A 27,188-nucleotide genomic window follows, 5' to 3' on the forward strand; every position below is an offset into this window, starting at 1 on the left:
TGCACGGCACGTTTTGCTCAGTCTTCTGCGGGGAGGTACGCCTGTCACCGGCCGGGACGGCGACCCCCCGATATATTGGTACTCGCTATTTAGTTCTTTCATCAGCCATTTCTGGCTATCCAAAGAGCGGCATTCAAGGACAGCACTCACAGGACCCTGCATCATTAGGGGATCTACGTCTATATTCAGCGCACGAAGAGCAAGGTATGCCAATGCTAAAGCACCTTATTAACACCTTGTTCTAAGGGGGTTATGCACATTTATTTATATTTTTATACTGATATTTTTAGCGCAAATATATCTTTTATATACCTTTTACAATATATATTCTTAGTGTGCAAAATTTTCAATCGTTTAATCTGTATTGCTTCATTATATATACCCCCGCCATACTTGGGTAAGAAAATTCAGGAAATATTGGAATTTATGAGAGGATGGGATGGGGTTCCCCTTCTTGTGGTTGGAGATGTGAATAATATAAATCGACCCCTGGGACAAGAGTAATCACGCATTGTTGCGCAGAGACGGTAATAACACTCCTTTTGGAAACTATCTCAGAGAAATAGGGTGGATTGACTTACGGCGGGCACGTAATGTTAACACATTCTTATTCCTGTTATTCGACTACATACGGCTCTGTCCCGAATTGATGTCACCCTGGGGAATGACGGGATGAATGAACGGTTATGTGGGGTGGAATATAGTCCCAGGATCTTATCAGACCATAGCCCAATTCAGGTGTCTTTGAAGTTGGCAGATCAGGTTGGATCGGGGAAGACGGGATGGAAAATTCACCCCTCCTGGTTACAGCTCCTGGACATGGAAAGGGTGGGGGCAGAGATTGAGGAGTTTTTTTAAAATCAATGAAGGTAGTGCAGAAAGCCATGTAGTATGGGACACTATGAAAGTGTATTTAAGAGGAATTTTGTTTCGGGACATCTCAAGACATAAGACGAAGACTAGAGCACAGGACAAAGCTGTCTTGGAGGAGTTGAGGGCAGCTGAGGTGGCATTGGGTGCCCAATGTATGAAGGAGTCTCAGAAACGTATGAGGGCGGCTCAGCAGGGGGTCAATCAATTATATTTGAGAAAAGCAGAGAGGATGAGGGCTTTTCAAAAAGAAACATTCTACTCAGAGGGGGAAAAGGTGGGGCATCTACTTTCGGTAGTGGCTTCCGCGCAGAGGGGTTCTTCACATGTCTACTCAATTAAAACCGAGGAGGGAACGGTGGTCACCCAGGGGGAGCAAATATTGGAAGCTTTTAGAAAATTTGACGGTGAATTATATACCTCTAGTGTAGAGAAAGGGACAGAAGACACGACCAGGTACTTAGAGGGGATTGATTTGCCTAGGTTGAGCAGAGAGGAATGTGAGTGGTTGGATGAACCGATTGGGGAGGAAGAATTGAGGGCGGCCTTGGCGGGTGTTGCGGGGGGTAGGGCTCCGGGGGCGGATGGTATTCCAGCGGAGGTCTATAAGATCTTAAAGGACACTTTGTTGACTAAATTGGCTAGGGTGTACAATAGGTCGCTGGAAAGGGGGGAGTTGCCTTTGTCAATGAGAGAGGCTATTGTGGTGGTCATCCCTAAAGCTGACAAGGACTTACAGCTGCCCGAATCTTATAGACCAATTTCACTCCTGACGGCAGACAAAGATTCTGGCAAAAGCCTTTGCGAACAGGCTGACTCGGGTGAGTGATAAACTAGTCCACCCGGACCAGTCAGGCTTTATGCCCCATAAATCAACGGCACTCAATCTGAGAAAGATGATTGTGATGCCTCAACTCCTTTATGTGCTACACAATTCTCCTATCTGGATATCGCAGAATAGATTTCGTAGGATTAGATCCTTGTTTGGTGAGTTGATCTGGGGAGGAAAGAGCCCCAGATTTAAACAAGAAACCCTACAAAGGCTCAAAACGGAGGGTGGGTTGGCACTCCCTAATCCTTGACTATACTTCTTGGCATCAGAGTGTCAACATTTTAGGGGATGGGGAGAGGAGTCTGGTGGGGTGCGGATACCCTGTTGTCTGAGGACACTGATTGGGCCGAAGGTATTGTGTGAGGCTCTGGAGGGCAGACATTTCTGGGAGAAAGGTTCCACATTCTGTACTATTAGACTTATTCATAAGGTTTGGGATAAAGTAAAGGGTGTAAGGGCACTTACTAGATTTTCACCCATCTGGAATAACAGAATTTTACAAGAGTTCAGGCAGATGTCGGGATTTCATATTTGGAAGAAGGCAGGTATTTCTCGGATGGGGCAAATTTTGCACCAGGGTAAAATTAAGAATTTTGAGGTACTGCAAGAGGAATTTCAACTGAAAAGTTCTGAGATATATCAGTATAGCCGCATCTCTCATGCGTTTCAGGCACAGTATAAGAGAGGACCTATGGAGATACAGGTGGATCTCATGCTGGACTTTATTCTTATGGGGGGCGGCACGAAGCGGGTGATTTTGGGAATATATGAATACCTTCTTTATTCTTTCCTTGGATGGGCACCCTATCAGAGCCAGAGCGAAATGGGAAAATGACCTGGGGGTGATCGACAATGACCGATGGGACTCAATATTGGAATACGTACCCAAAATTTCTATGAGTGAGCCTGGGAGGTTGTCACAACTGTTTGTTATCCATAGGGCCTACAGAACTCCGGATATGTTATTCAAAGCTGAACTGAGACCCAATTCAGAATGCCCTAGGTGCTCGCAGTCTGAGGCGGGTATTCTTCATATGATGTGGCAATGTCCCAGGCTATCCTCCTTTTGGATTGTGGTGTTGAATAGAGTGGAACTGATATACAACTGTACTATACCACGAGATCCCTTGGTGTGTATTCTAGGATATGTAGAAGAGATTGTAACTGATAATATGTACAAAATAGCTATTGCCAGATTGCTGTTTATCGCACGGAAGTTAATTGCCAAGTTCTGGATTAGGGAGGAACCACCAACGAGAAGAGATTTTCTGATGCAAGTGGACCATATTCTCGCTTTGGAGAAAAGTATTTACTTCAAGAGAAATAAGATGGACCTCTACCACAGGCTGTGGAATCCTTGGATTGAGTTAATTTAAGGGGCTTTATTTGCCCACTTGGGCCTTAGGTTCTCCTGGGAGGGTTATTGATATGTCATCTTCCTTTTTTGTATTATGTTGGAAACCGTGGCGGTTCATGATAGGTCTCTAAAGGTTGGAAGGGAGGGGGGGGTTGGAGTTTGGGTTGGGGTTAAAATGCTCTAAAAATTATACGTTTACTGTAAACAGTAATGCAATATCCTTGTATTATCCTTACTGTTCAATAAAAAATATCTGATTAAAAAAAAAAAGTAGTAGAGGCTTGTCACAAAAGTGTAGGGCAGTTCTGTATTTGCTAAACACATCTGCCCACACTAACATCACCATCAAAGACTTGTCTAGTGACAACAGTGGCTGATGCATATCGCTCGTCTCCAACACTGTTGGCAGCCATCATTTCTGCTCAGCGTGAATTGACATTCATCAGCAAACAGCACTGAGGGGCCCACTGGTCCTTCGTCGAGCATAGATGCAAAACGATGACGCCTGTGCCTGGTGCTGTGGTCAGGTACCCTTGCAGGCTACCTAGCATGACCACGCTGATGTAACCGGGTTTGAATGGTCTGATATGACACTTCAGTGCCTCTCACCTTTAAGGCTATGTGCACACGTCAGGATTTCTTGCAGAAATTTTCCTGATAAAAAAAACGGACATTTCTTCCAGAAATCCGCATGCGTTTTTTTCATGTTTTTGACGCGTTTTTTGTGCTTTTTTTTTTCGATTTTCCCCAATGCATAGAACAGCGGGAAAAACGCGGAAAATCTCCAAAATTAATGAACATGCTGCTTTTTTTACCGTGATGCGTTTTTTTCGCGGAAAAAAGCGCACCATGTGCACAAAACATGTAGAATGCATTCTAAATGATAGGATGCATAATGTATGCGTTTTTAATGAGTTTTTATAGTGTTTTTATCGCGAAAAAACCTGAACGTGTGCACATACCCTTAATGTGCCTGGAGTTGTATGGCATTCAACATTCGGTTCAAAAGGCATTGTTCCCAATGAAGTAGTCATCATTGGGGGGGGATGTGGCCAAAGGACGTCCACTTCTCTGCCTTTTTGTCACTTGTATCTCTATTGATCCTACTGGTGACACTAAGCTTAGTGGCCACTTCCATCTGAGAACATCCTGCTTGATGCCTCACAATGGTGAGGTACTGTTGATCAATTGTTTGTTAGATGTCGCCTTGATCTCATAATATCAAAATGTGAAATCATGAGGAGGAGGACAATTTCTAATTGAAGCCCTAAATTTATCGGCCGAAAGATCAAAAACCTTTGGGAGATTTTCCCATTAAGCACCTTGTACGGCAAGTTGTTCAAAAAGTACCGAAACAGTTGGACAAGTTTAGAGAAGGTCACATTAAGTTCACATGAAAAGGTTAGAGTACATTTCAGGTTCATCTTGAAATTTCTTCACAAAGCCAAATATCCCTAACTTTTTTTGAATAATGTATTTATTCTAAGTAATGTAAAAAAAAAAAAAATCATAAATACCCTTTAGAAGATTGGTATGGCTTTAACCATACAGATGTGAAGAATCATTTTTTTTCTACACAATGAACACTGTGAAAGGGAACCTGTCACCCCCCCCCCCCAGGCGTTTTTAACTAAAAGAGCCTCCTTGTGCAGAACTAATGCTGCATTCTGTTAAGGTGGCTCCTTTAGTTCGGGTCTCTGCCAACGCTGAAATAATCGCTTTTATAATGTGCCCTTCATACATGAATTTGTCAGGGTGGCATGTCTTTCCCCCCCCTGAACAAACGCCGTCACTCAGGGCCTCGTGCGCCTCCTCCATTTCCTTCATGAACGTCCCCGCCACCTGCGCTGTAAGTTCGAAGGGCAGGGCAAACTGCGCATGCCCGAAAAAAAACTTCCCTTTAAAACCCAGTTGTGCTTTTTTCCACCACACCCTTGCAATGTATTTTCTGTTTTTTCAATATATTGTACACCAGTCTTCTCAGGTCATACTTATTTATGAACGGTTATAGTTTTAAATTGTGGAATCTGAAAATCTAGGTGAACATAAAAAAGCCACTCCATTACAGTTTGCTGTAGATTTATTGCTTTTGTGCATATACAATCTATGTCATCAAAAGTAGAAAAAAAATACATATCTAGTAAATTAAAAAAAAATGCAAGGGGTCTAGTTTTTGCTACATTTTTCCCTGTGTTTTTGATTGGGGTTAAGTCAATGGTGAAAAATGCACAGAGAACTGACATGTAGCAGATTATTTGCTGCACCAAATCTTGAAGTCAAAAATACTCAGTGAGAAACCTGAAGTGTCATGGACACATTCACTTTGCTGGCATCAGGTTTTGCTTCTGGTTTTGTCACAAATCCACACAAACAAACGCATCAAACACTAAATCTGCAATGTGTGCACACAGCCTTAGCTCAAATTTACCGAATGACAACATTTATCAAAATATTATTGTATATGACTTTCCCTCTAATCAATGCGTACTTGAAGGTGGAAGTCACCTGCCAGGAAGTTCCCACTCAGAGGAACAATGTTTGACCTTCAGTGATAGAATATGTTATCAAAGGAACTTTGACTAGATTATATTGCTCATAATGGAGATTTGCCATCAATCACTCTGGGGAAGGAGCTTTACAGAGTATGAGATTTCTGTATTGATTAAAATAGTCTTCCATCCAGTCTACATTTTATTTTTTTTCCACTATATTATGTGACTGACTACCATTGGGTTGGGAGGGTCCAACTGCTGGGAACCCCACTGATCTCTAAACTGGACAAACTGAAGATAGCCTTCTGCTGAACCAACATTCATTCGACAGCTATCGCTCCCAACTAGTCTCAGCCATGCATTTTTTAAGGAGAGAAAGCTGTTCCCAGACACTCTTGAAAACAAAAGAATTGGGAAAAAAAATAATCTAACAGCCCTCTCTCTCTTTCTCTCCCTTGACATCATCTGTTGGGAAGAGTCGGGAGGTCCCCATGCCCATCAGATAATTGGCCGGTACCACCGACTCATGGAATGTGTATGAGAACCTTTAGGAGCATTCAGTGATTTTTTCGCTGCTCTGCAATACTCATAACCTCCCGCTGTGCAAGGAATTATAACCTCATTTACTTGAATGAAGCAGGGTTGTTCCCAGCCCAGTGAGTTTATAGGACGGTGGTAGAACAGCCAGGGAAACTTCATTTTAGTCACTGGTCATAGGTTGAATCCAAACCAACTAAAATGTTATAGAGTATCCTACCAATATGTCAGACAACGTAATCTGGGATTATCCCCCTCATTTAAAACAAAGACTATCCAAGTGTCAGCAATGATTTAAATATGGGGCACATTATTTTCCCCTGGATTGCCTTTTGAGCCATATGCTAACCCCTAGCTGATGTGTCTGATACTCTATGTTGAGTAAGATGTCCATGTACAGATGCATTATATTACAGGTGAGCATGTGATCTACTATGCACACATATAGCAGGCAATGCTGTGATATGTAGCAGCCGCACAAGTAAACACATAGCTATTGCTAGTCACAGATCTCATGAGGCTGCAGATTGCTCCATTCATTACAAAGTAACAGCTGGTGACTAGTAAGTTCCATGGCACGACCTTAGTGTGTAATAACGTCTTATAAGTAACAGGCAAACTGGGATCCACCCAATGCACAGTTGGCAATGCTGAGCTGCTGGGGACACAGGTAGTCATAGGGGAGAGTGGCTGATATAAACTGCAGCCAAATTCCACCTTTCATTTGCAATTCCAAAGAATTGGAGTCTGGTAGTAAAAAATCAAAAATGTTAGCATGCAACTCATCCTAATGGGGCTTTAACAAGTACGAGGTCTCTTTCTGTAAACAGACACATGCATATTTTGGCAGCCTTTAACAAGTAAAATGGCTCACTTGCCTTATATATTTATGGAACATCTCAGCTTTGCCATGAATTTGATAGGAGGTGGTCTGAATTACCTCTCGCCCCCATAACCTCTCTTCAGCAACCTGGAATATCTACATTCGGCTCATATAGGAGACCACAATGGAGATGGGCTGCATATAGCCTTGCAAATATTGAATTGGGACACCGTTCTCCCGACAAGAGGTGCTCCTAGCTATCGAGCATGAATAGCATATTGGGATCTAAAGCCTTTGTAAATATTGGGAGTGGTTGCTCCATTTTTTACATAATCCATGTATTTAGAGCTTATGACTACGTTTTTTAAATTAAGGCTTTCAGAATGTGTATATGAATCACTTTGGCAAGTAGATAAATGGAAGAATGTACAAAGCAGTAGCGACTTCACTTGTTAATCACTTCCTCTTTAAGCTTTTCGGCAAGTTGCTTTCTTTTCTGTAAGTTCTTCAATTCCTCTTCAGTCATCTCCTTTTGTAGCTACAAAATATAAAAACAGTTATAAAAATTCCAGAAGCAGCTGACTGTGTTGGACACGGTAGCCCTGTCTCCATTTTTGCCATGTCTTTCATAGTGAGGCAGAAGTAACAAGTGTTGTATTCAGGAACATTTGGGCGTGGACAGTGTGATGGTGGGATATGTTATGTGGGTATCATTTTGTGTATATTTCTATTTTTCTTATTTTCATGGTGTTCCCTTGTAGGATGAGTTATTTGCCATCTGATATTCTCCCCACAGTTCTGTATTGTTATCTTTCCACAGGGTTAGTGAATAATGTTATTTGCTAATATGCTAATGACATATTGACCTAGCTTGTTGAAACAATGAGCCCCTGAGACCTTCCCCCTCCTGACCTGTGAATGAGGAGAGGGACTTGTAAATATCAGGGAGGTGACACAGATCAGTCTTGTGTGGAATGAGGTGAACACAGCACATCAGAGAGAAGGAGAAGCATATGGACCATTTTTTATCCTCTGTCTGCTGGATTGTTGGACTTTTATCCTGTGTCAAAACTGCATTCGTGTTCTGGACTAGTGTATCCTCAGTCTGGTGGATCGTATATATGGACCTTTTGTATTTTTGCGTAAATAAAGGTTCTTGGATCTTTTCACTCATCTCTCGCTCTGTTGATTGTGTGATACTAGAGAAGGAACCCATGACAACTGGTGGCAGCAGTGGGATCAACAGAGTATAACCTAATGGAGAACCACACACAGAGAGAGTACAGAAATTGGACTGTATGCAGTTTACAGGAGCGAGCCAGAGATCTGGGCCTGAACTACCAGGGACTGACTAAAGAAGACTTAATAGATCTACTGGTGGGTGATAACCAGACCACCTCCTCCCATATGTCTGAAGGACAAGAGCAGGAGACTGGGATCTCCACCCCAAAAAGCCAGTGGGTGATGTGGTACGAAGAAGAGATGGCGGTTCTGGGCCCAGGCGTCTCTCAGGAGTACAAGGAGCAGGCTGCCCGCTGGGCACAGCGGAGACAAGAAGCGATGGAGCTTGAAAGAGGGAGTAACACGATGTGGAGTGTAAACCCAACGATCCGGAAGCCTGTACGGATCACCCGGACAGAGTTTAAGCCATTTGATGAGGCTTCCAGAGATGTGGAGGGGTTCTTCAAGGACTTTGAGCAGCAGTGTGCTGTGATGGAGGTGCCCCACTCTGGCTGGATGCGTTTGTTAGTGGGACTCCTGAACGGTAGCATGGCGGAGGCTTACCGAACCATTGACTCCCAGCGGAACCGGGATTATAACATTGTAAAGCGGACTATCCTGGATTACCATGCTATCACCCCAGACTCATATAGGGCCAAGTTCCGAGACCTCCCATGCACTATGGGGGGGATCGTTTAGGATGTATGCACATAAGATGTCCCAGGCATGTCGGAGATGGCTGGAAGCAGAAAACGCCTTTACTGTGGAAGATGTTATACAGGCGTTCCTTATAGAACAATTTCTTGCCAAGTGCCCCGCAGAGGTACGGGAATGGGTCCGGGAGCACACGCCGTGCACCGTGGATAGAGCTGCAGCCCTGGCTTATGAAGCCCTTACTATCAGGCCACAATGGAGGAGGCTTCTGGACAATGAACCACGGCCTGCTCCCGCGCCCCGGCCCCCTCCTATTATATCTGCCCTTCCACCTAGTCGCAAGCCAATGACAATCATGTCTCACAATCCTGGGCCCCAACAGTTCCGACCATGACCTGGGGGTATCACAGAGAGATGTTATGGGTGTGGGCAACCTGGACGTTTGCAGTCTGGCTGTCCCTCAAGGATTCTGAGGGAGCCCCACGCAGCTCCACCTCGTCCAGTGCATCTTGTACACTCCATCCTGCCTGAGGAAGAGCTACCACCCCCCCCCCCCCACCAGAATGGACCACCGACCACGGCACCATAGATACCTCTCTTGGAATGTACGGACTCCAGCCTTTGTCCTTTAGCTACCCAGAGCAATGGCAACGTCACCTGCAGGACGTCTTAATCGATGGATACAAAGTGTCAGGATTTAGAGACAAGGGGGCATTCCTGACTATCGCTGACCCCCGTGTGCTTCGACCCGAGGCAATTTACCAGGGTCCGGGAATTGCCATTGTCTTGGCGGGGGGTGCCCGCAAATATATACAGCGAGCTTCTGTGCGTTTGGATTATGGTTGTGGAGAAAAACTGTGTTGGATTGGAGTTATGGGAGGACTTCCTGCAGATATCCTCCTTGGGAATGAGATTGGGGAGTTACAGTGCCAATTTGTGGGATCAGTCACCCGACTACAGGCCCTTCAAGTACTTCGTCATCCGGACCTCACCGGGGAGCAACCACCACGAACCGCATCAGAGTTGGTAAGCAATACATTCGCTGCTACTACAGTGGGAGAGTCTTGGGATAGAGAGGAGTTTAGGAGAGAAATAGAGGGTGACACTACCTTAGCAGCCCTTAGGCTAAGGGCAGAAACTGGGCACATGGGAGATAATGGGGATGGCTTCACTCAGAAAACGGACTGTATTATCAAATAACAAAGGTCAGTGACAGGGGCAACCCTGACGCAACGACCAGGCAACTCATTGTCCCTCAGAAGTACAGGGCACAGCTACTCCAACTGGCCCATGACATCCCCTTGGCTGGGCATCAAGGGAGGAAAAGGACTGAAAAGAGACTCACCCAAAGTTTTTACTGGCCTGGCATCTCGCAGTCGGTAGCCCATTATTGATGCACCTGCGATGTGTGCCAGCGAATGCGGCATCCAGGATCTCGACATAAGGTACCCCTGCAATCCCTGCCCATAACTGAAGAACCATTTCAACGTGTAGCTGTTGACATCATAGGTCCTCTGGCCCACCCCAGCCAGTCGGGGAAAAAATATATCCTGACAGTGGTGGACTATGCCACTAGGTATCCTGAAGCTGTGGCCCTGTCCAGTATTTCAGCAGTAAAGGTAGCCGAGGCCCTTGTCACCATATTTACCCGGGGAGGGTTTCCTAATGAAATATTATCTGATCAAGGCACTCAGTTCATGTCAGATCTGGTCCAGTCCCTATGGCATTCCTGTGGTGTTCGAGCCATTCGCACCACCCCATACCACCCGCAGACCAATGGACTATGTGAACACTTTAATGGAACCCTAAAAAATATGCTGAGGGCTTTTGTTGAAGTTGAAAAAGACTGGGAAAAATACCTGCCACATCTCCTCTTCGCCTATCGGGAGGTTCCCCAAGAGTCCGCAGGATTCTCTCCCTTCGAACTACTGTTTAGCCGGAAGGTCCGTGGGCCTCTCACTCTTCTGAAAGAACATTTGGAGGGAGATATCTCAGACACTGGAATGCCCATCATTCCCTATGTTCTAGAGTTCAGAGACCGTCTTGCCCAGCTAGCTACCTTGGCTAAAGAACATCAGCGAATGGCCCAGTCCAGACAAAAAACCTGGTATGACGGTAATGCCAGGACCCGGGAATTTATGGAAGGACAACAAGTGCTCATGATTACTGCTTCCCCTGCCAACAAGCTTCAAGCAGTGTGGGAAGGCCCTTATCAGGTGGTCAAGAAAATTAATGACACCAACTACGTTATTGCCCTGGACTCTAGTGGTCGACGACAGAAAACTGTCCACAATAACATGCTGAAAGACTACCACGATCGATCTCTGCCTGTTCTAGCCGTCTGCCACCCCCCTAGTGATACCGCCGACGACGAGTATCTCCCCGATCTTCTCCAGGTCGCCCAAGCGGGAGGATCACTGGAACAAGTGCCCCTGGGCTCCCATTTATCGGATATACAAAAGGACGATATTTTCGCCGTACTAAGGCCGAGGGCTGCTGTTTTCTCCTCAAAGCCGGGGAAGACTACTCTCACTAGCCACCATGTGGAAACCCCCGGACAACGCCCCATCCAGCAGGCTGCCTACCGGGTTCCAGAGGCTGTTCAAGGTATGATAAAGAACGAACTGGAGGAGATGAAACAACTGGGAGTTGTTCAGCCATCTCACAGTTCTTGGGCCTCTCCTGTCGTCCTGGTCCCCAAGAAGGATAGTACAACACGATTCTGCGTTGATTACAGACGATTAAATGATGCCACCAAGAGTGATGCTTACCCCATGCCCAGGATTGATGATCTATTGGATCGTCTGGCCAGTGCCCAATTTGTGACCACGTTAGACTTGAGCAAGGGGTACTGGCAGATACCCCTAACGGAGGACGCTTGGGAGCGCTCGACCTTCATTACTCCATTTGGGCTTTTTGAGTTCCTGGGAATGCCCTTTGGGATGAAAAATGCACCCGCTACTTTCCAGAGACTGGTAGATCAACTGTTACAACAATGTCAGGACTTTGCCTGTGCTTATTTAGATGACATTGCCATTTTTAGCACCACCTGGGAGGAACATCTTAAACACTTGGGCGTAGTGCTAGACTGTATCCTTGCTGCAGGACTGACCATTCACCCTGATAAATGCCAAATAGGGATGGCTGAGGTGCAGTACCTCGGGCATAGAGTAGGGGGTGGGACCCTAAGGCCTGAGCCTACCAAGGTGGAAGCCATTAGCAACTGGTGTAGACCCCAGACTAAAAAGCAGGTACTTGCATTTTTAGGAACTGCTGGTTACTATCAAAAATTTGTTTCTAACTTCAGCACCTTGGCCAAGCCACTAACCGACCTGACCCGCAAGAACATGCCTAGGAATGTGACGTGGACAACTGCATGCGAGGATGCCTTTTCAGCGTTAAAGACCGCCCTCATCACTGCTCCTGTCTTGGCTGCCCCTGATTATAAGCGCAGGTTCCTTGTGCAGACAGATGCATCCACCTTTGGGATTGGGGCAGTACTTAGCCAAGTGAACACTGACGGAGAAGAACATCCTGTTGCTTTTGCCAGTCGGAAACTACTGGATCGGGAAGTTGCCTATCCTACTATTGAAAAGGAGTGCCTTGCCATTGTATGGGCGCTAAAAAAATTGCAGCCATACTTGTATGGCAGAGACTTTACAATTATTACAGACCACAACCCCCTCAGATGGCTGAACCACGTTTCAGGGGACAATGGAAGATTGCTGCGGTGGAGCTTGTCTTTACAACCCTACAGCTTCTCCATCCAATACAAGCGGGGAAGCCAACACCAGAACGCCGATGGACTGTCTCGACAAGAACCATAGGCTTCCCAGGCCAACCTACCCCTGCCACTGTACAAGGAACTATAAGATTGAGCAATGTGGACTGAAGTGAGCAGGCCAGAGGTCTGTGTAGGCCTCATGGCGTGCTCACTTATTATGAGGGGGGAGAGGTTGTGATGATGGGATATGTTATGTGGGTATCATTTTGTGTATATTTCTATTTTACTTATTTTCATGGTGTTCCCTTGTAGGATGAGTTATTTGCCATCTGATATTCTCCCCACAGTTCTGTATTGTTATCTCTCCACAGGGTGAATAATGTTGTTTGCTAATATGCTAATGACATATTGACCTAGCTTGTTGAAACAATGAGCCCCTGAGACCTTTCCCCTCCTAACCTGTGAATGAGGAGAGGGACTTGTAAATATCAGGGAGGTGACACAGATCAGTCTTGTGTGGAATGAGGTGAACACAGCATGTCAGAGAGAAGGGGAAGCATATGGACCATTTTTTATCCTCTGTCTGCTGGATTGTTGGACTTTTATCCTGTTACTGAACTGCATTCGTGTTCTGGACTAGTGTATCCTCAGTGTGGTGGATCGTATATATGGACCTTTTGTATTTTTGCGTAAATAAAGGTTCTCGGATCTTTTCACTCATCTCTCGCTCTGTTGATTGTGTGATACTGGAGAAGGAACCCGTGACAGACAGATTTTCCTTTGATAACTACCACTACAAAAGGTTACCTGTCTTGAGCAGGACGCCTTTTCCAACTGCTCTTCAGTGCTTTGGGTTCCCTTCTTAGAATCCGCTTTCCGTGCTATAAGTTCCGCCCTTTTTTGTTTGAGATACTCGGCACGTTCCCGGAGTTGTTCCTTCTCTGTTTGATTCAAGTCCTGCAGAGAAATTGTGGTATGCGTTATATTCATTTCGAGCAGTCAGAGTGTTATAGACTTAAAGAGGGTCTATAATTTCCTGGGAAACTTCATAAAGGTTAAAGACCAAAATATAAATATATTTAGAAAAATTTACAGATTTCCTCAATAATTTAGTAATAAAAGCTATGGCACTTTGAGAAATATGGAAGGGAGGCTCCAGGGTCTTAACATCTTGAAAGATTTCTGAGACTTCCTGCCTCAATGACTGAAAATAGAACTGTGTAGGAAGAGACTGGAAGTGTGCAGCATGTATACACCTAGGAGATCTGTGCTGCTGTCCTCATGCTGGATCTAGCAATACATGGAGCAATAGAAGCTGGATTCTTGTGTATTATGGAGCTGCAGGAGGTTAGAAGAAAAAGCTATGGTGGCAAATACTGTTCTAGCTTCTCAATCTATCTGCGGTGGTCTTTGAGTGTATTGAGTGAGACACTCATGAACCATTCAGAAGCAGCCATGTCCCTTAGTAGGTTAACCCTTTACAAGTCTCTACACTGTGTGCCGAATTATTAGGCAAGTTGTATTTTGATCACACGAAACTTTTTATACATGTTGTCCTACTCCAAGCTGTTCAGGCTTGAGAGCCAACTACCATTTAAGTCAATCAAGTGATGTGCATCTCTGTAATGAGGAGGGGTGTTGTCTAATAACATCAAAACCCTATATAAGGTGTGCTTAATTATTAAGCAACTTCCTTTCCTTTGGCAAAATGGGTCAGAAGAGAGATTTAATGGGCTCTGAATAGTCCACAATTGTGAGATGTCTTGCAGAGGGATGCAGCAGTCTTGAAATTGCCAAACTTTTGAAGCGTGATCACCGAACAATCAAGCGTTTCATGGCAAATAGCCAACAGGGTCGCAAGAAGCGTGTTGGGCAAAAAAGGCGCAAAATAACTGCCCATGAATTGAGGAAAATCAAGCGTGAAGCTGCCAAGGTGCCGTTTTGCCATATTTCAGAGCTGCAACGTTACTAGAGTAACAAAAAGCACAAGGTGTGCGATACTCAGGGACATGGCCAAGGCAAGGAAGGCTGAAAAACGACTACCTTTGAACAAGAAACATAAGATAAAACGTCAAGACTTTGCCAAGAAATATCTTAAGACTGACTTTTCAAAGGTTTTATGGACTGATGAAATGAGAGTGACTCTTGATGGGTCAGATGGATGGGCCAGATGCTGGATCAGTAAAGGGTAGAAAGCTCCACTCCGACTAAAACGTCAGCAAGGTGGAGGTGGGGTGCTGGTATGGGCTGGTATCATAAAGATGAACTTGTGGGACCTTTTTGGGTTGAGGATGGAGTAAAGCTCAACTCCCAGACCTACTGCCAGTTTCTGGAAGACAACTTCTTCAAGCAGTGGTACAGGAAGAAGTCGATATCGTTCAAAAAAAACATGATTTTCATGCAGGACAATGCTCCATCACATGCCTCCAACTACTAGACAGCATGGCTGGCCAGTAAAGGTCTCAAAGAAGAAAAAATAATGACATGGCCGCCTTGTTCACGTGATCTGAACCCCATAGAGAACCTGTGGTCCCTCATAAAATGTGAGATCTACAGGGAGGGAAAACAGTCCACCTCTCGGAACAGTGTCTGGGAGGCTGTGGTGGCTGCTGCACGCAATGTTGGTCGTAAACAGATCAAGCAACTGACAGAATCTATGGATGGAAGGATGTTGAGTGTCATCATAAAGAAAGGTGGCTATATTGGTCACTTTTTTGGGGTTTGTTTTTGCATTTCAGAAATGTTTATTTCTAAATTTTGTGCAGTTATATTGGTTTACCTGGTGAAAATAAGCAAGTGAGATGGGAATATATTTGGTTTTTATTAAGTTGCCTAATAATTCTGCACAGTAATAGTTACCTGCACAAACAGATATCCTCATAAGATAGCCAAATCTAAAAAAAAACCCACTCCAACTTCCAAAAATATTAAGCTTTGATATTTATGAGTCTTTTGGGTTGATTGAGAACATAGTTGTTAATCAATAGTAAAAATAATCCTCTAAAATACAACTTGCCTAATAATTCTGCACACAGTGTATAAATCTCCTCTAGCACAGATCTGGCAAAATGCGTTCCTCACGCAACATACGGCCCTTTGGCTGCTCGTGGACTCACTGGCTTACTGCAAAACACTACCAACCTGGCATCTCAATGTCACCTGTATCTGCATTGCCAGGGTACAAGCAGTTGGTTCCTTGTGCCACCATGCAGCCTGTGCCAGACCCTCAGTGCCGTAGGTACTACGTGGGGGGAGGAAGGCACAGTGCACCAGTGATTGGCGGCAGTATGTCAGGTGACCTGTGCAGCGTACGGTCAGATATTTTATAATGACGCAGTACTCAAAGTCACCTGACCGCTGCAGTCAACAACAGTCCGCAGTGTTCCAGCAGCTAGTGGAACGGTGACATCAGCACTTCCTGTCTCAGCGCATATGATGGGGCGGCCTATGCTTTATCCGGGTAGGTGGTGGTAGATGATTATGGCCAAGGTTTTTTTTTTTCCATATCCGGTCACCTTGGCAAAGTTATATTTTGCCAGGGTAACTCCTGTAATTTGTAAGACAAATAGGTGAATAGATTCTCTTATTCTTTTCTATGGATCACATTATAGGCAAATTGATTTAGGGTACTAAATGGAAATCATCGGATTTACTAATCATATATATTTGAGAAAAATCTTATTTTATCCTCTCTCACTTTCTCCCAGAAGCGGTAGCTCTGTTGTTCATTTACCATGAAAATTAGAGAACAAACACATTGGACCTGCTTATACATTTCCTAACTAGTGGCCAGACTCCAAGGGTTATTTTCTGAATCACATTTTTCACAAAGCGCAATACATTGCATATTTATTATTACAAAGCTTCTTTTTTTGTACCGTTGTGTTTTTTTTTTTTCCATCTATCCCCTCGGCGCATCAAATGAGAGGTCCTATTGTTATCACCTAAAACTACATTTCCCATCAGCACTTGCCTCACCTCGGTGCTGCAGACCCCTCCTCCCTATCCTGTGCGCTCCTGACAAGCCTCGCCTTTCTGTGTTATCAGCAAGATAATCTAAGGGTACCGTCACACATTGAAATTTCCATCGCTACGACGGTACGATTCGTGACGTTCTAGCGATATCGTTACGATATCGCAGTGTCTGACACGCAGCAGCGATCAGGGATCCTGCTGAGAATCGTACGTCGTAGCAGATCGTATGGAACTTTCTTTCGTCGCTTGATCACCCGCTGACATCGCTGGATCGTTGTGTGTGACAGCGATCCAGCGATGTGTTCGCTGGTAACCAGGGTAAACATCGGGTAACTAAGCGCAGGGCCGCGCTTAGTAACCCGATGTTTACCCTGGTTACAAGCGTAAACGTAAAAAAACAAACCGTACATGCTCACCCGTCGGTGTCCTTCAGGTCCCTTGCCGTCTGCTTCCTGCTCTGAGTGCCGGCCGGAAAGTGAGAGCAGATCACAGCGGTGCTGCGATCTGCTCTCACTGTACGGCTGCACTCAGAGCAGGAAGCAGACGGCAAGGGACCTGAAGGACACCGACGGGTGAGTATGTACTGTTTGTTTTTTTACGTTTACGCTGGTAACCAGGGTAAACATCGGGTTACTAAGCGCGGCCCTGCGCTTAGTTACCCGATGTTTACCCTGGTTACCCGGGGACTTCGGCATCGCTCCAGCGCCGTGATTGCAACGTGTGACCGCAGTCTACGACGCTGGAGCGATATTCATACGATCGCTGCGACGTCACGGATCGTGCCGTCGCAGCGATGAAAATTTCAATGTGTGACGGTACCCTAAGTGTGGCATTTACCTTCCCTGCTTCTATACAGGGAATTTGATTGTCGGCGATCTATATATGTAAAGCCTCCTGTGTGGTTTTACATACAGTGGCTTGCGAATGTATTCACCCCTTGGCCTTTTACCCATTTTGCTACATTACAACCGGTGTTTAAATATTTTTGTGAGTGATGCATCAGCACTAAATAACCTAAGTTGGTGAAGTGAAGTAAGAAAAATATAGGCATAAATTAGATTTATGGGATCAAATAATTAGAAACAGGCATGTGCTTATGTATTCACCCTTTTTGTTATGAAGCCCCTAAACATTTCTGGTGCAAGAAATTATCTTCATAACTCTCGTGCTTAGTTAGTGAATGGAAGTCCCCGTAAGTGCAATCTAAGTATCACATGGTCTGTCAGTATATACACACACCTTTTCTTAAGGCCACAGAGACTGCAACTACATTAAGCAAGAGGCACAAACCTGCCAAGAGAGGGCCGCTTACCAAAACGGTCAGCCTGGCAAAGAGGGCATTAATCACAGAGGAAGCACAAAGAGAAAAGGTAACCCTGAAGGAGCTGCAGAGTTCCCAAGGAGAGAATAGAGTATCTGTCTATACGACCACAGTAAGCCGTACACTCCATACAGGTGGTCTTTATGGAAGAATGGGCAGAAAAAAAAAACAAATGTATTGAGTGCGCTGTGGTCAGACAAGACCAAAATTGAACTTTTTGGCCACCAATGTAAACACCATGTCCGATTCCAAACCAACACACTCATCACCCAAAAAACACCATCCCTACAGTGGAACATGGTGGTGACAGCATCGTGCTGTGGGGATGTTTTTTGACAGCAGGGACAGGGAAAATAGAGTTTCGGAGCGTTTGCCGGTAACAGAAGCAACCAGAACCAGCTCCTGACAGCGGAATTTAGATGACCCATCTGTCTTTGCAGCGGTCCCCATTATATGGTAAAATAAATAGTGTCACTCAAAACTACAAAATGTCCTGCAAATTAAAGCAAACCCTCATAAGACTGTGGAAAATAAACAATTATGGCTTTTGAAATAAGAGTAGGAAAAAAAAAAATCACCAGGTCTTGAAAGCATTAATATTCTCCACAGTTATCATCCTTAGGACGTGTGATTAAAAACATAACTAAAGAAACTTAAGTTCTTACAGTTAAGGTGCCCTGTATGCCAGCTTCTTTCCTGGCTTGCTCCATCCAGGCTTCAGCGGCTTCTGTGCTACTGAGCTCCTTAAATCGTACAGACGGTGGTTTGTATGGACGTTCTTCCTCCGTTAAGGACCGCACGATGGTCTGAAGAGGTTTGACTTGTTCTGCAAATAAAGAACACAATAAAAGTAAAAGTGACACTGGAAACTTGAAAAATGGGAAACCTAAAAAAAGTATTTACAATTATATTTGTGCCAATAACTTTTCATACAAAAGTAATCCAAGCTTTTACAACATGCTGTGCAGTTGCTAATAATTTGCTGCAATCATTTCTGTAGATTTTTGCACAGCGAATTTTAACCCCCGTGCGTGGCTGAAAATCCTGCTATTACCTGACTCTGGAGTTGTCATTTTGTCATGTTTAGACATTTTAGGGAGATTTTTATTGACATCTGATCCATTTTTGTCCTGTGAAAATAAAAAAGGACAGGTCAGATGTTGCTGAATATAGTTCATTGTGCAACAGAAATTTATTTTTCTTGTAAAAAGGTAATTTTTCCAACCTTTCTGCGCAATTGTTCCTGTTCGTATTCCTCTCTTGATATCCTAGAAAAAGCAGGTTTGCCTTGTATAAATTAAAGAAACAATACAATAACACCCAATACTGTAAAGATCAATATAGTATATCGCTTCTTTATACCGCAAAACACAGCAAATATTGCCTCACATGTACAAATATACAGCGGGGTTAAACTTTGCGCAAAAGAAACCCGCGCAAACACAGGATGAACATACAAACTCCTTGCAGATGATGTCTTTGATGGGATTTAAACCCAGGATGCCAGCGCTGAAAAGCAACAGTGCTAACCACTGAGCCACCCTGCTGCTCGGTTCTATTTAGAAGCGACTTCTTACCCTCTTCCTAAACTAATCTCCCACTCTGAAAAACTGGCTCACATAGACAGGACTGATTACTAGCAGTGAGGACAGGTTTAACCTTCTATTCTACTCTATGGAGAGGAGAGCAGAGTGAGAAAACAGGCAAAGGAAGACGAGTCTTTTACTTCACCCTAAAGCTGGATTCACATCTACACCGTTCAGTATTGTGTGTGTGTTCTGTGTGTTGGCTAAGGAATGACTATCAGAAATCCCTCTCTGTGCTCTTTTGTGTATTTAAGAGCAGCTAGTCTCTTCTCTTCAGCGGAGTCATTTGCAAATTAACAGACAGCGGGGAAACTAGTGAAATGCACAATATAAATCTTTTTATGGCCAAAAATGGTATTAGTCCTCATGTGCATAGAGGACAGTTGAAAAGTTACTTGAAAGTGCAGTTACCCTCCTAGGACCACCATGTTTGAACGTTATAGGCCCTTTCTCATCCTTACACTCCCTTTCCATATGCCACAACTAGGACATATGGAACCTTGATAGAGCGGAGTGCTGCTCTTACGCCAACCACATGACTGGCCACTTTGTAGTACAGCTGCTAGGGTAGAGTGTGGCTGCATGTAATGTTCCCCAACCATAGGAGCTGACTGCTGAGGTATCTGATGCTTATGCGTTTGAGGATACAATAACGCTACCTCACGTCAATGTGAAAGAAAAGGCTGCCACATGACCAACGCCCATTGTAGGCAATCAGCCTATCATAAGAAGAAAACGACAGGAGCGCCAGATCATTCTTACGGCATCCATGATGCCCAATGGGGCCCGCAATACTATAATGGGGAATGTTGGGTTTCCACCGCAGTGTCCATCGTTTCTCCAATGTAATGCAATATGCTGTACTTTTTTGTTCAGTATGGATGTCCAAATTTGTGATGGAAGCGCCAACACAGATGTGAACAGGGCTTATGCTGCCCCCAGAACACAAGTTATAAGTGAATAGAAACTGCAATATGCACACAGTATACTGAATGTAACTTGTATAAAGATCTTCGCAATGACCATCACTACAACAAATAATATATTATGGCCCATGCTCCTCATCTGCAAATATACAATGTGACTATCTTTTTCGGTGTTAAATGTCTAATTTATGCAAATACAGACTTGCAGAATACCCAAAAAGGTCTTTGCTCACCTTAAAGCTTCAGAGATCATTTTTATCTCCTCTTGTTCAAGGTCTGAAATAAAATCTGTCCCATTTTTCAGGCATTCTGGAAGATCACCTATTTCCCAAAAATTTGAAAACTGTTATACGTGTATATTGTTAAAAAATAAACACAGGTTGTTCTTTGACTGAGACATTTTTAAACACGTATCCATCACCACTTTCTCAATGCAAACTTAATACAGTATTCAATAGACGTCTTTGCCTGGTGAGGCTGGTGTACTTTGTGGGAAAATCCATGTCAGAAAGGATGTTTTTTTTCTCTTCCTGATACCAAGATAAGTCAATTTTAATAATCATGTGGGAAAACTTTCAGAAAGGATTATACAGTCATTCTGTCTTGGATTTTCACAGTAATTACACCAGCCTCCTCAGGTCTAACATATCTATGTAATAACATATACAGCTTGTATCGCAAAAGTGTCAGAGTTGCATTTTGAAAAAGGTGAAGCCCTAAATGAAGAGCAGAAATCTCCATGTATTACCATTCTTTTGCTGGATTATCTGAATGGCTTGTAGCTGAAGCTCAAGGTTCTTCTGCAGCATCATTTCTTTAAAGACGAGAAAATCTTCTACGGCGACCACAGACTGCAACATGTTCTAGAAAATAAGGACAAGACAATTTAGGTCCATCCATGATGTATCACAATACAGCCTGAAGGTTACGTCTATTCTGATAATTCCCTGTCACATCAATTAAAGCTTAGTTTATGGCAGTTCAGAAAGTAACAGCACACGGTGATTTCCATGTAGATTAACGTACCTCAGGTCAATAGGAGGATTACAATTGTATTATCTCTTAATCTACGTTATCCTTCAAAGACTATCCAGAAAGATTTATAGCAGGAGAAAACACAGCATATGTGTCCCGTCAGGACAGGAGACAATACATACTTATTGCAGAATACAATACTGATCTGACAGCGCTGCTGGTTTTAATAAATATGGTGGATATAAATATATAAAATCAGAGAATTCGTTATAAATAGGTAACATGTGAAAAACCATCCAATACACCTGACATGGGCACAAGTATTGGGACTGACGTCCTAAAGTCAATGTGACAGCTGATACATGGGGCAGCAAGTATTAGTAACTGGCTGTATGACCTCAGCCGCTTCAGAGAGAAACTAATGTATATCCCTCTGCGACAGAGCCGAGCTGTTGACAGGCTGCCCAGGAGTAATACGGTAAGTCTTTCCATATAAGCGTACCAAACAGATACATGTCAATCATGGGCAGCGGACAGGGAGAAGCCGCCGAGGACCCGCCTGTTTGACTAGTCTATAGTAGTAATGAGCAAGAATACTCGTTGCTCGGGTTTTCCCGAGCACGGTCGGGTGACCTCCGAGTATTTGTTATTGCTCGGAGATTTAGTTTTCATCGCCTTAGTTGCATGATTTATGGCTTCCAGATAAGCTGAATACATGTGGAAATTCCCTAACAAACAGGCGTTCCTCACATGTATTCGGCGTATCTGGAACCCTAGCGTGCTCAGGAAAACCCAAGCAAACAATATACTCGCTCATCACTAAGGCCTTAGGCCTCTTTCACATTTCTGTCGGTACGGGGCCGTCGCAAACCGTCTGCCCGACGTACCGACGGACGTTGTTCAAAATTGTGCACAACGTGGGCAGCGGATGCAGTTTTCCGGGGCATCCGCTGCCCATTCTGAAGTTCGGGGAGGAGGGGGTGGAGTTCCGGCCGCGCATGCGCGGTCGGAAATGGCGGATCCGATGGACGAAAAAACGTTGCCTTGAATGTTTTTTCGTCACGACGGTCCGCAAAATAGGGATTTTTGTGTGCTCACCGTAAAATCCTTTTCTCCGAGCCACTCATTGGGGGACACAGGACCATGGGTGTTATGCTGCTGTCACTAGGAGGCTGACACTAAGTTGAGACAAAAAAAGGTTAGCTCCTCCCCTGCAGTATACACCCTCGTGCTGGCTTCCAGAGACCCAATTCAGTGCAAAAGCAGTAGGAGATTAATAACAATATAATACATAACATTAGAGTATAACATGTCAGAGAAAGTCAAGAACCAAAAAGGTAACGAGCCGTAAGGCTAACAGGGTGGGTGCTGTGTCCCCCAATGAGTGGCTCGGACAAAAGGATTTTACGGTGAGTACACAAAAATCCCTATTTCTCCTTCGCCACATTGGGGGACACAGGACCATGGGACGTCCTAAAGCAGTCCCTGGGTAGGGAACAATACAACCAAATAACTCTATGTACCATCTGACTTATAAATGCACAACGGCTGCCTGCAGAATACGTCTGCCAAGGGCCGCATCTGCGGAAGAATGAGTGTGGACGTTGTAGTGCTTTGTGAAAGTATGCAGGCTAGACCATGTTGCGGCCTTGCAAACCTGCTCCGCCGATGCCTGGTGCCGAATGGCCCAGGAAGCACCAACTGACCGAGTAGAGTGAGCTCTAACCCCCGCTGGGATAGGCCTGCCCCTGACCCGATAAGCTTCTTGGATAGCCGATCGGATCCATCTGGCTATCGTAGCCTTAGACGCGGCTGAACCCTTCCTGTGACCCTCAGGGAGGATAAAGAGGGAGTCCGATTTGCGGAAAGGGGCAGTCCTAGAAACGTACCTCCTGAGGGCCCGTACCACGTCTAAGGTGTGAAGGGCCTTTTCGACCCTATGCTTTGGCTGTGGGCAAAAGGAGGGAAGAATGATATCTTCATTAAGGTGAAAAGATGACACCACCTTAGGGAGAAAAGTGGGAGATGGGCGTAAGACTACTTTGTCCTGGTGGAATGAAAGGAAGGGCGCCCGGCAGGAAAGAGCGGCCAACTCCGAGATGCGCCTGATAGACGTTACCGCCACAAGGAAGGCCACCTTCCATGAGAGAATAGATAGTGGAACGTCTTGCAGAGGTTCAAACGGAGGTTCCTGAAGGACGCTCAGGACCAAGTTGAGATCCCAGGTCTCTAGAGGCATTTTGTAGGGGGGAACCACGTGGGAGACCCCTTGAATGAAGGTCCTGACTTGCGAGTTAGTAGCGATCTTACGCTGGAACAAAACAGACAGCGCTGAGATCTGGCCCTTGAGGGAACTGAGGGCCAGGCTGGAATCCAAGCCGGACTGGAGAAATTCCAGAATGAAGGGAATGGAGAAAACGAGAGGGGGACGACTGCGGAGTCTGCACCATGAGAAGAAGGCTTTCCAGGTGCGGTGGTAGATGCGAGCGGAAAACGTCTTGCGAGCTCTGATCATGGTGGAAATGACCTTTTGGGAGAAACCAGCTTGAGTTAGGATCCAGGTTTCAACAGCCACGCCGTTAAACGGAGGGCCCCTGAGCTCTGATGGTAGATTGGTCCTTGGCGCAGTAGATCTGGGCGGTCTGGTAACCGCCAGGGAACATCGGATACGAGATGCACTAGTTCCGCATACCATGCGCGACGCGGCCAATCCGGGGCGATAAGGATCACCGGAATCCCCTCTATCTTGATTTTTCGGATCACCTGCGGCAACAGAGGAAGTGGAGGGAACACGTACGGGAATCGGAACCGATGCCATGGGAATATCAGAGCATCCACCCCAACGGCCCGGGGATCCCGAGAACGCGCTATGAAGTTGGGGACTTTGGCGTTGAGCCTGGACGCCATCAGATCCACGTCCGGAGTCCCCCAGCGAAGGCAGCTTTGACGAAAAACTTCTGGATGGAGCTCCCACTCTCCCGAGGCGAGACCCTGACGGCTGAGAAAGTCCGCCGCCCAGTTCTCGACACCCGGAATGCGCACTGCGGAAATGGTGGAGTGGTTGTCCTCGGCCCAACGGAGAATGTATGTAACTTCCTGCCTCGCCCTGCTGCGGGTGCCCCCTTGATGGTTTATGTATGCCACAGCTGTGACATTGTCCGACTGTATTCAGACTGGGTGACCTGCAAGCAGAGGGTGAAAACGTCTCAGGGCAAACCTGATAGCACAGATCTCCAGAATGTTTATGGGAAGTTTTGATTCCCGAATCGACCAACGCCCCTGGGCAGTGTGGTGGAGAAACACCGCTCCCCAACCGAGGAGACTGGCGTCGGTGGTCACCACCAGCCAATGGATCGGAAGAAAAGACCTCCCCTGGTGGAGAGTTTACTCCAAAGTCCACCACGTGAGTGCTTGCCTGGTCTGCGGGGATAGAGGGCATGGTCGGTCGAGGGTAAAGGGACTCCTGTCCCAATTGTCCAGTAGAGCCTGTTGTAGGGGACGGAGATGCAGTTGGGCGAAGGGAATCGCTTCCATTGAGGCCACCATCTACCCTAGGATCTTCATGACAAACCGAATGGACTGCGGGCGAGGGCGAGAAAGCGTCCGGGCTCCCTGTTGAAGCGCTTGGGCCTTGGACTGAGGAAGAAAGACCAGCCCCTTGGACGTGTCTAGGATCATGCCTAGGGAAGAGATCTTCGAGCTGGAACAGGGGAGGACTTGTCCAGGTTGATAAACCAGCCTAGGCGCGAAAGGGAATCCAACGTAATGCGGACACTTGCCTCGCAGGCATGAAAAGATGGACCTTTGACCAGAAGGTTGTCCAGGTATGGCAACACAACCACTCCCCGGGAGTGCAGGATGGCCATGACAGCCGCCATGACCTTCGTGAATACCCTGGGTGCTGTGGCAAGACCGAAGGGTAAGGCCGTGAATTGAAAATGGTCCTCTTGGATGGCGAAACAGAGGAACTTTTGATGTGGCGGAAAGATTGGAATGTGAAGATAAGCATCTCTGATGTCTATTGATGCTAGGAACTCGTCTCGCTCCAATGAGCGACCGAAGGGACTCCATCCGGAAGTGCCGTACTTTTACGTGCTTGTTTAGGAGCTTCAAGTCCAAGATGGGGCGCGCGGACCCATCCTTCATTGGCACGACGAAGAGGTTTGAGTAGAAACCTCTGAATCTCTCGTGTTCCGGAAACGGAATGATGACCCCATTTTGGCGGAGGGAATCGATGGCGCGGTGAAGCGCGCGTGATTGAGCTCTCGAACTTGGGAGACGAGAGGGAAAAAACCGAGCTGGAGGGGAGACGGAGAATTCTATTTTGTAACCAGACGACACCAGGTCTCTGACCCATTCGTCGTGGATGACGGAAAGCCAGACGTGACGAAAAAGAAGCAGGCGTCCGCCTACCTCGGTGGTGTCGACTGGAATTCTCCCCGAGTCATTGTGAAGGAAATCTGGCAGGTCTAGAACCTCTGGTTCTGGGTTGTCTAGGTTTTCCTCGCCAGGACTGATTCGGTCTGTAAGAAGGCCGAGAGTCTCTGTCTGTGCGAGTAGATCGTTCTGATCTAGATGATGCAGTGGAGTTGGACCAGAAAGGGCCACCCCAAAAGGGGCGAAAACAAAAATGCTGTTGGCGCTGAAAAGCAGCTTTTGGCCTGTATTGAGGGAGGAACTTGCTTTTTCCCCCTGTAGCATCGGAAATAAGTTGGTCCAATTTTTCTCCAAATAGGCGTCCGCCCTGAAAGGGGAGAGAAATTAGAGACTTTTTTGAGGAGGAATCCGCCCGCCACTCTCTAAGCCAGATAGCCCTCCTGATGGTGACGGCGTTTGAAGCCGCGGTTGCCGCGCAGTCTGCTGCGTCTAAAAATGCGTACATCACATAATCTGCCGCCATAGCAATTTGTTTGGCTAGGTCTGCCGCTTCAGACGGAAGAGCCTAGTCCTGAATGGAATGTGCAAGAGTATCTGCCCAGGAAACCATAGCTTTGGCGACCCATGCCGCAGCGAAGGAAGGGGATAGGGAGGAACCTGAGGCTTCATATACTGAGCGCGCCAGGGAATCCAACTGGCGCTCTCTGGGACTTTTAATTGATGCCCCGTCAGGTACTGATAACAGCATTTTGGTAGCCAAACGCGATACCGGAGAATCTACCAGCGGTGGTTCAGTCCAATCCTTAACCAGCTCTGAGGAGAAAGGATATTTAGATTCCAGAGCCTTTTTGCCCGTAAAGCGTTTATCCGGTCCCTCCCTATGCCTCTTAACTATCTCTCGAAAATCCGGATGGGAGGCGAACACCTTATGGGATCGCTTGTTTCTAGTGAAGGAAACTGCGTGATCCGGAGCTGAATTAGGGTCATCATTAATCTTTAGCGCATGAGTGATAGCCTCAATGAGGGAGTCAACAGTTGAGCGGAACTCCGGAGAATCCGGGTCCATGGACGCCTCAGACTCATACTCAGAGTCGTGATCGCTTCTGGCCCCTGGGGAGGGTGAGCGAGAAGTGGAGCTATTGGAGGCTGAATGGCGTGGTGAGAGATCAGGAGGTAGTGCGGATCCGTTTTGCGGATGTCTGAACCTCCTGTGGGTGAGAGCGGCCCCTGCTGGCCGACGATTCCCCTGTAGCAGAGGGGTCTCTCAAACCAGGAAAACGAACACCCCGCTCCCCAGAGGGGTCATGAAGGGCTTCAATCGCCTTAGCTAGCGAAGCCACAGATTGAGATAGTGACGTGGCCCACTCAGGGGGGCTAGGAACACTGGGGTCGGTGGCGGCGGGGGGCTCTTGGGCACATTGGGCATCACAGGCTGGGCAGAGCGGGGAGCTTTGAGGCCTGGGGAGAGGAGCCTGGCAGGTGGTACAAGCAGAGAAAAAGGTTGCATGTACCTTAGGA

The 27,188-nt window shown here is 46.0% G+C and overlaps 1 protein-coding gene across 1 annotated transcript in view; it reads right to left on the bottom strand.

Annotated features, from left to right (window-relative positions):
• Positions 1 to 5,121: 5,121 nt before the first annotated feature.
• Positions 5,122 to 27,188, bottom strand: part of CFAP36 (cilia and flagella associated protein 36) — a 67,709-nt gene continuing 45,642 nt past the window's right edge. The window contains exons 4-10 of the mRNA XM_077282775.1: positions 21,067 to 21,181; positions 20,552 to 20,639; positions 19,032 to 19,074; positions 18,861 to 18,936; positions 18,472 to 18,632; positions 13,318 to 13,467; positions 5,122 to 7,449 (exon numbers count right to left, since the gene is read on the bottom strand). Of these exons, the coding sequence (XP_077138890.1) occupies positions 7,357 to 7,449; positions 13,318 to 13,467; positions 18,472 to 18,632; positions 18,861 to 18,936; positions 19,032 to 19,074; positions 20,552 to 20,639; positions 21,067 to 21,181 (726 nt within the window). The 3' untranslated portion in view covers positions 5,122 to 7,356. The remainder of the gene's footprint in view (positions 7,450 to 13,317; positions 13,468 to 18,471; positions 18,633 to 18,860; positions 18,937 to 19,031; positions 19,075 to 20,551; positions 20,640 to 21,066; positions 21,182 to 27,188) is intronic.

Source organism: Ranitomeya variabilis, chromosome 2 (assembly GCF_051348905.1).
Source record: "Ranitomeya variabilis isolate aRanVar5 chromosome 2, aRanVar5.hap1, whole genome shotgun sequence".
Taxonomy (NCBI): Eukaryota; Metazoa; Chordata; class Amphibia; order Anura; family Dendrobatidae; genus Ranitomeya; species Ranitomeya variabilis.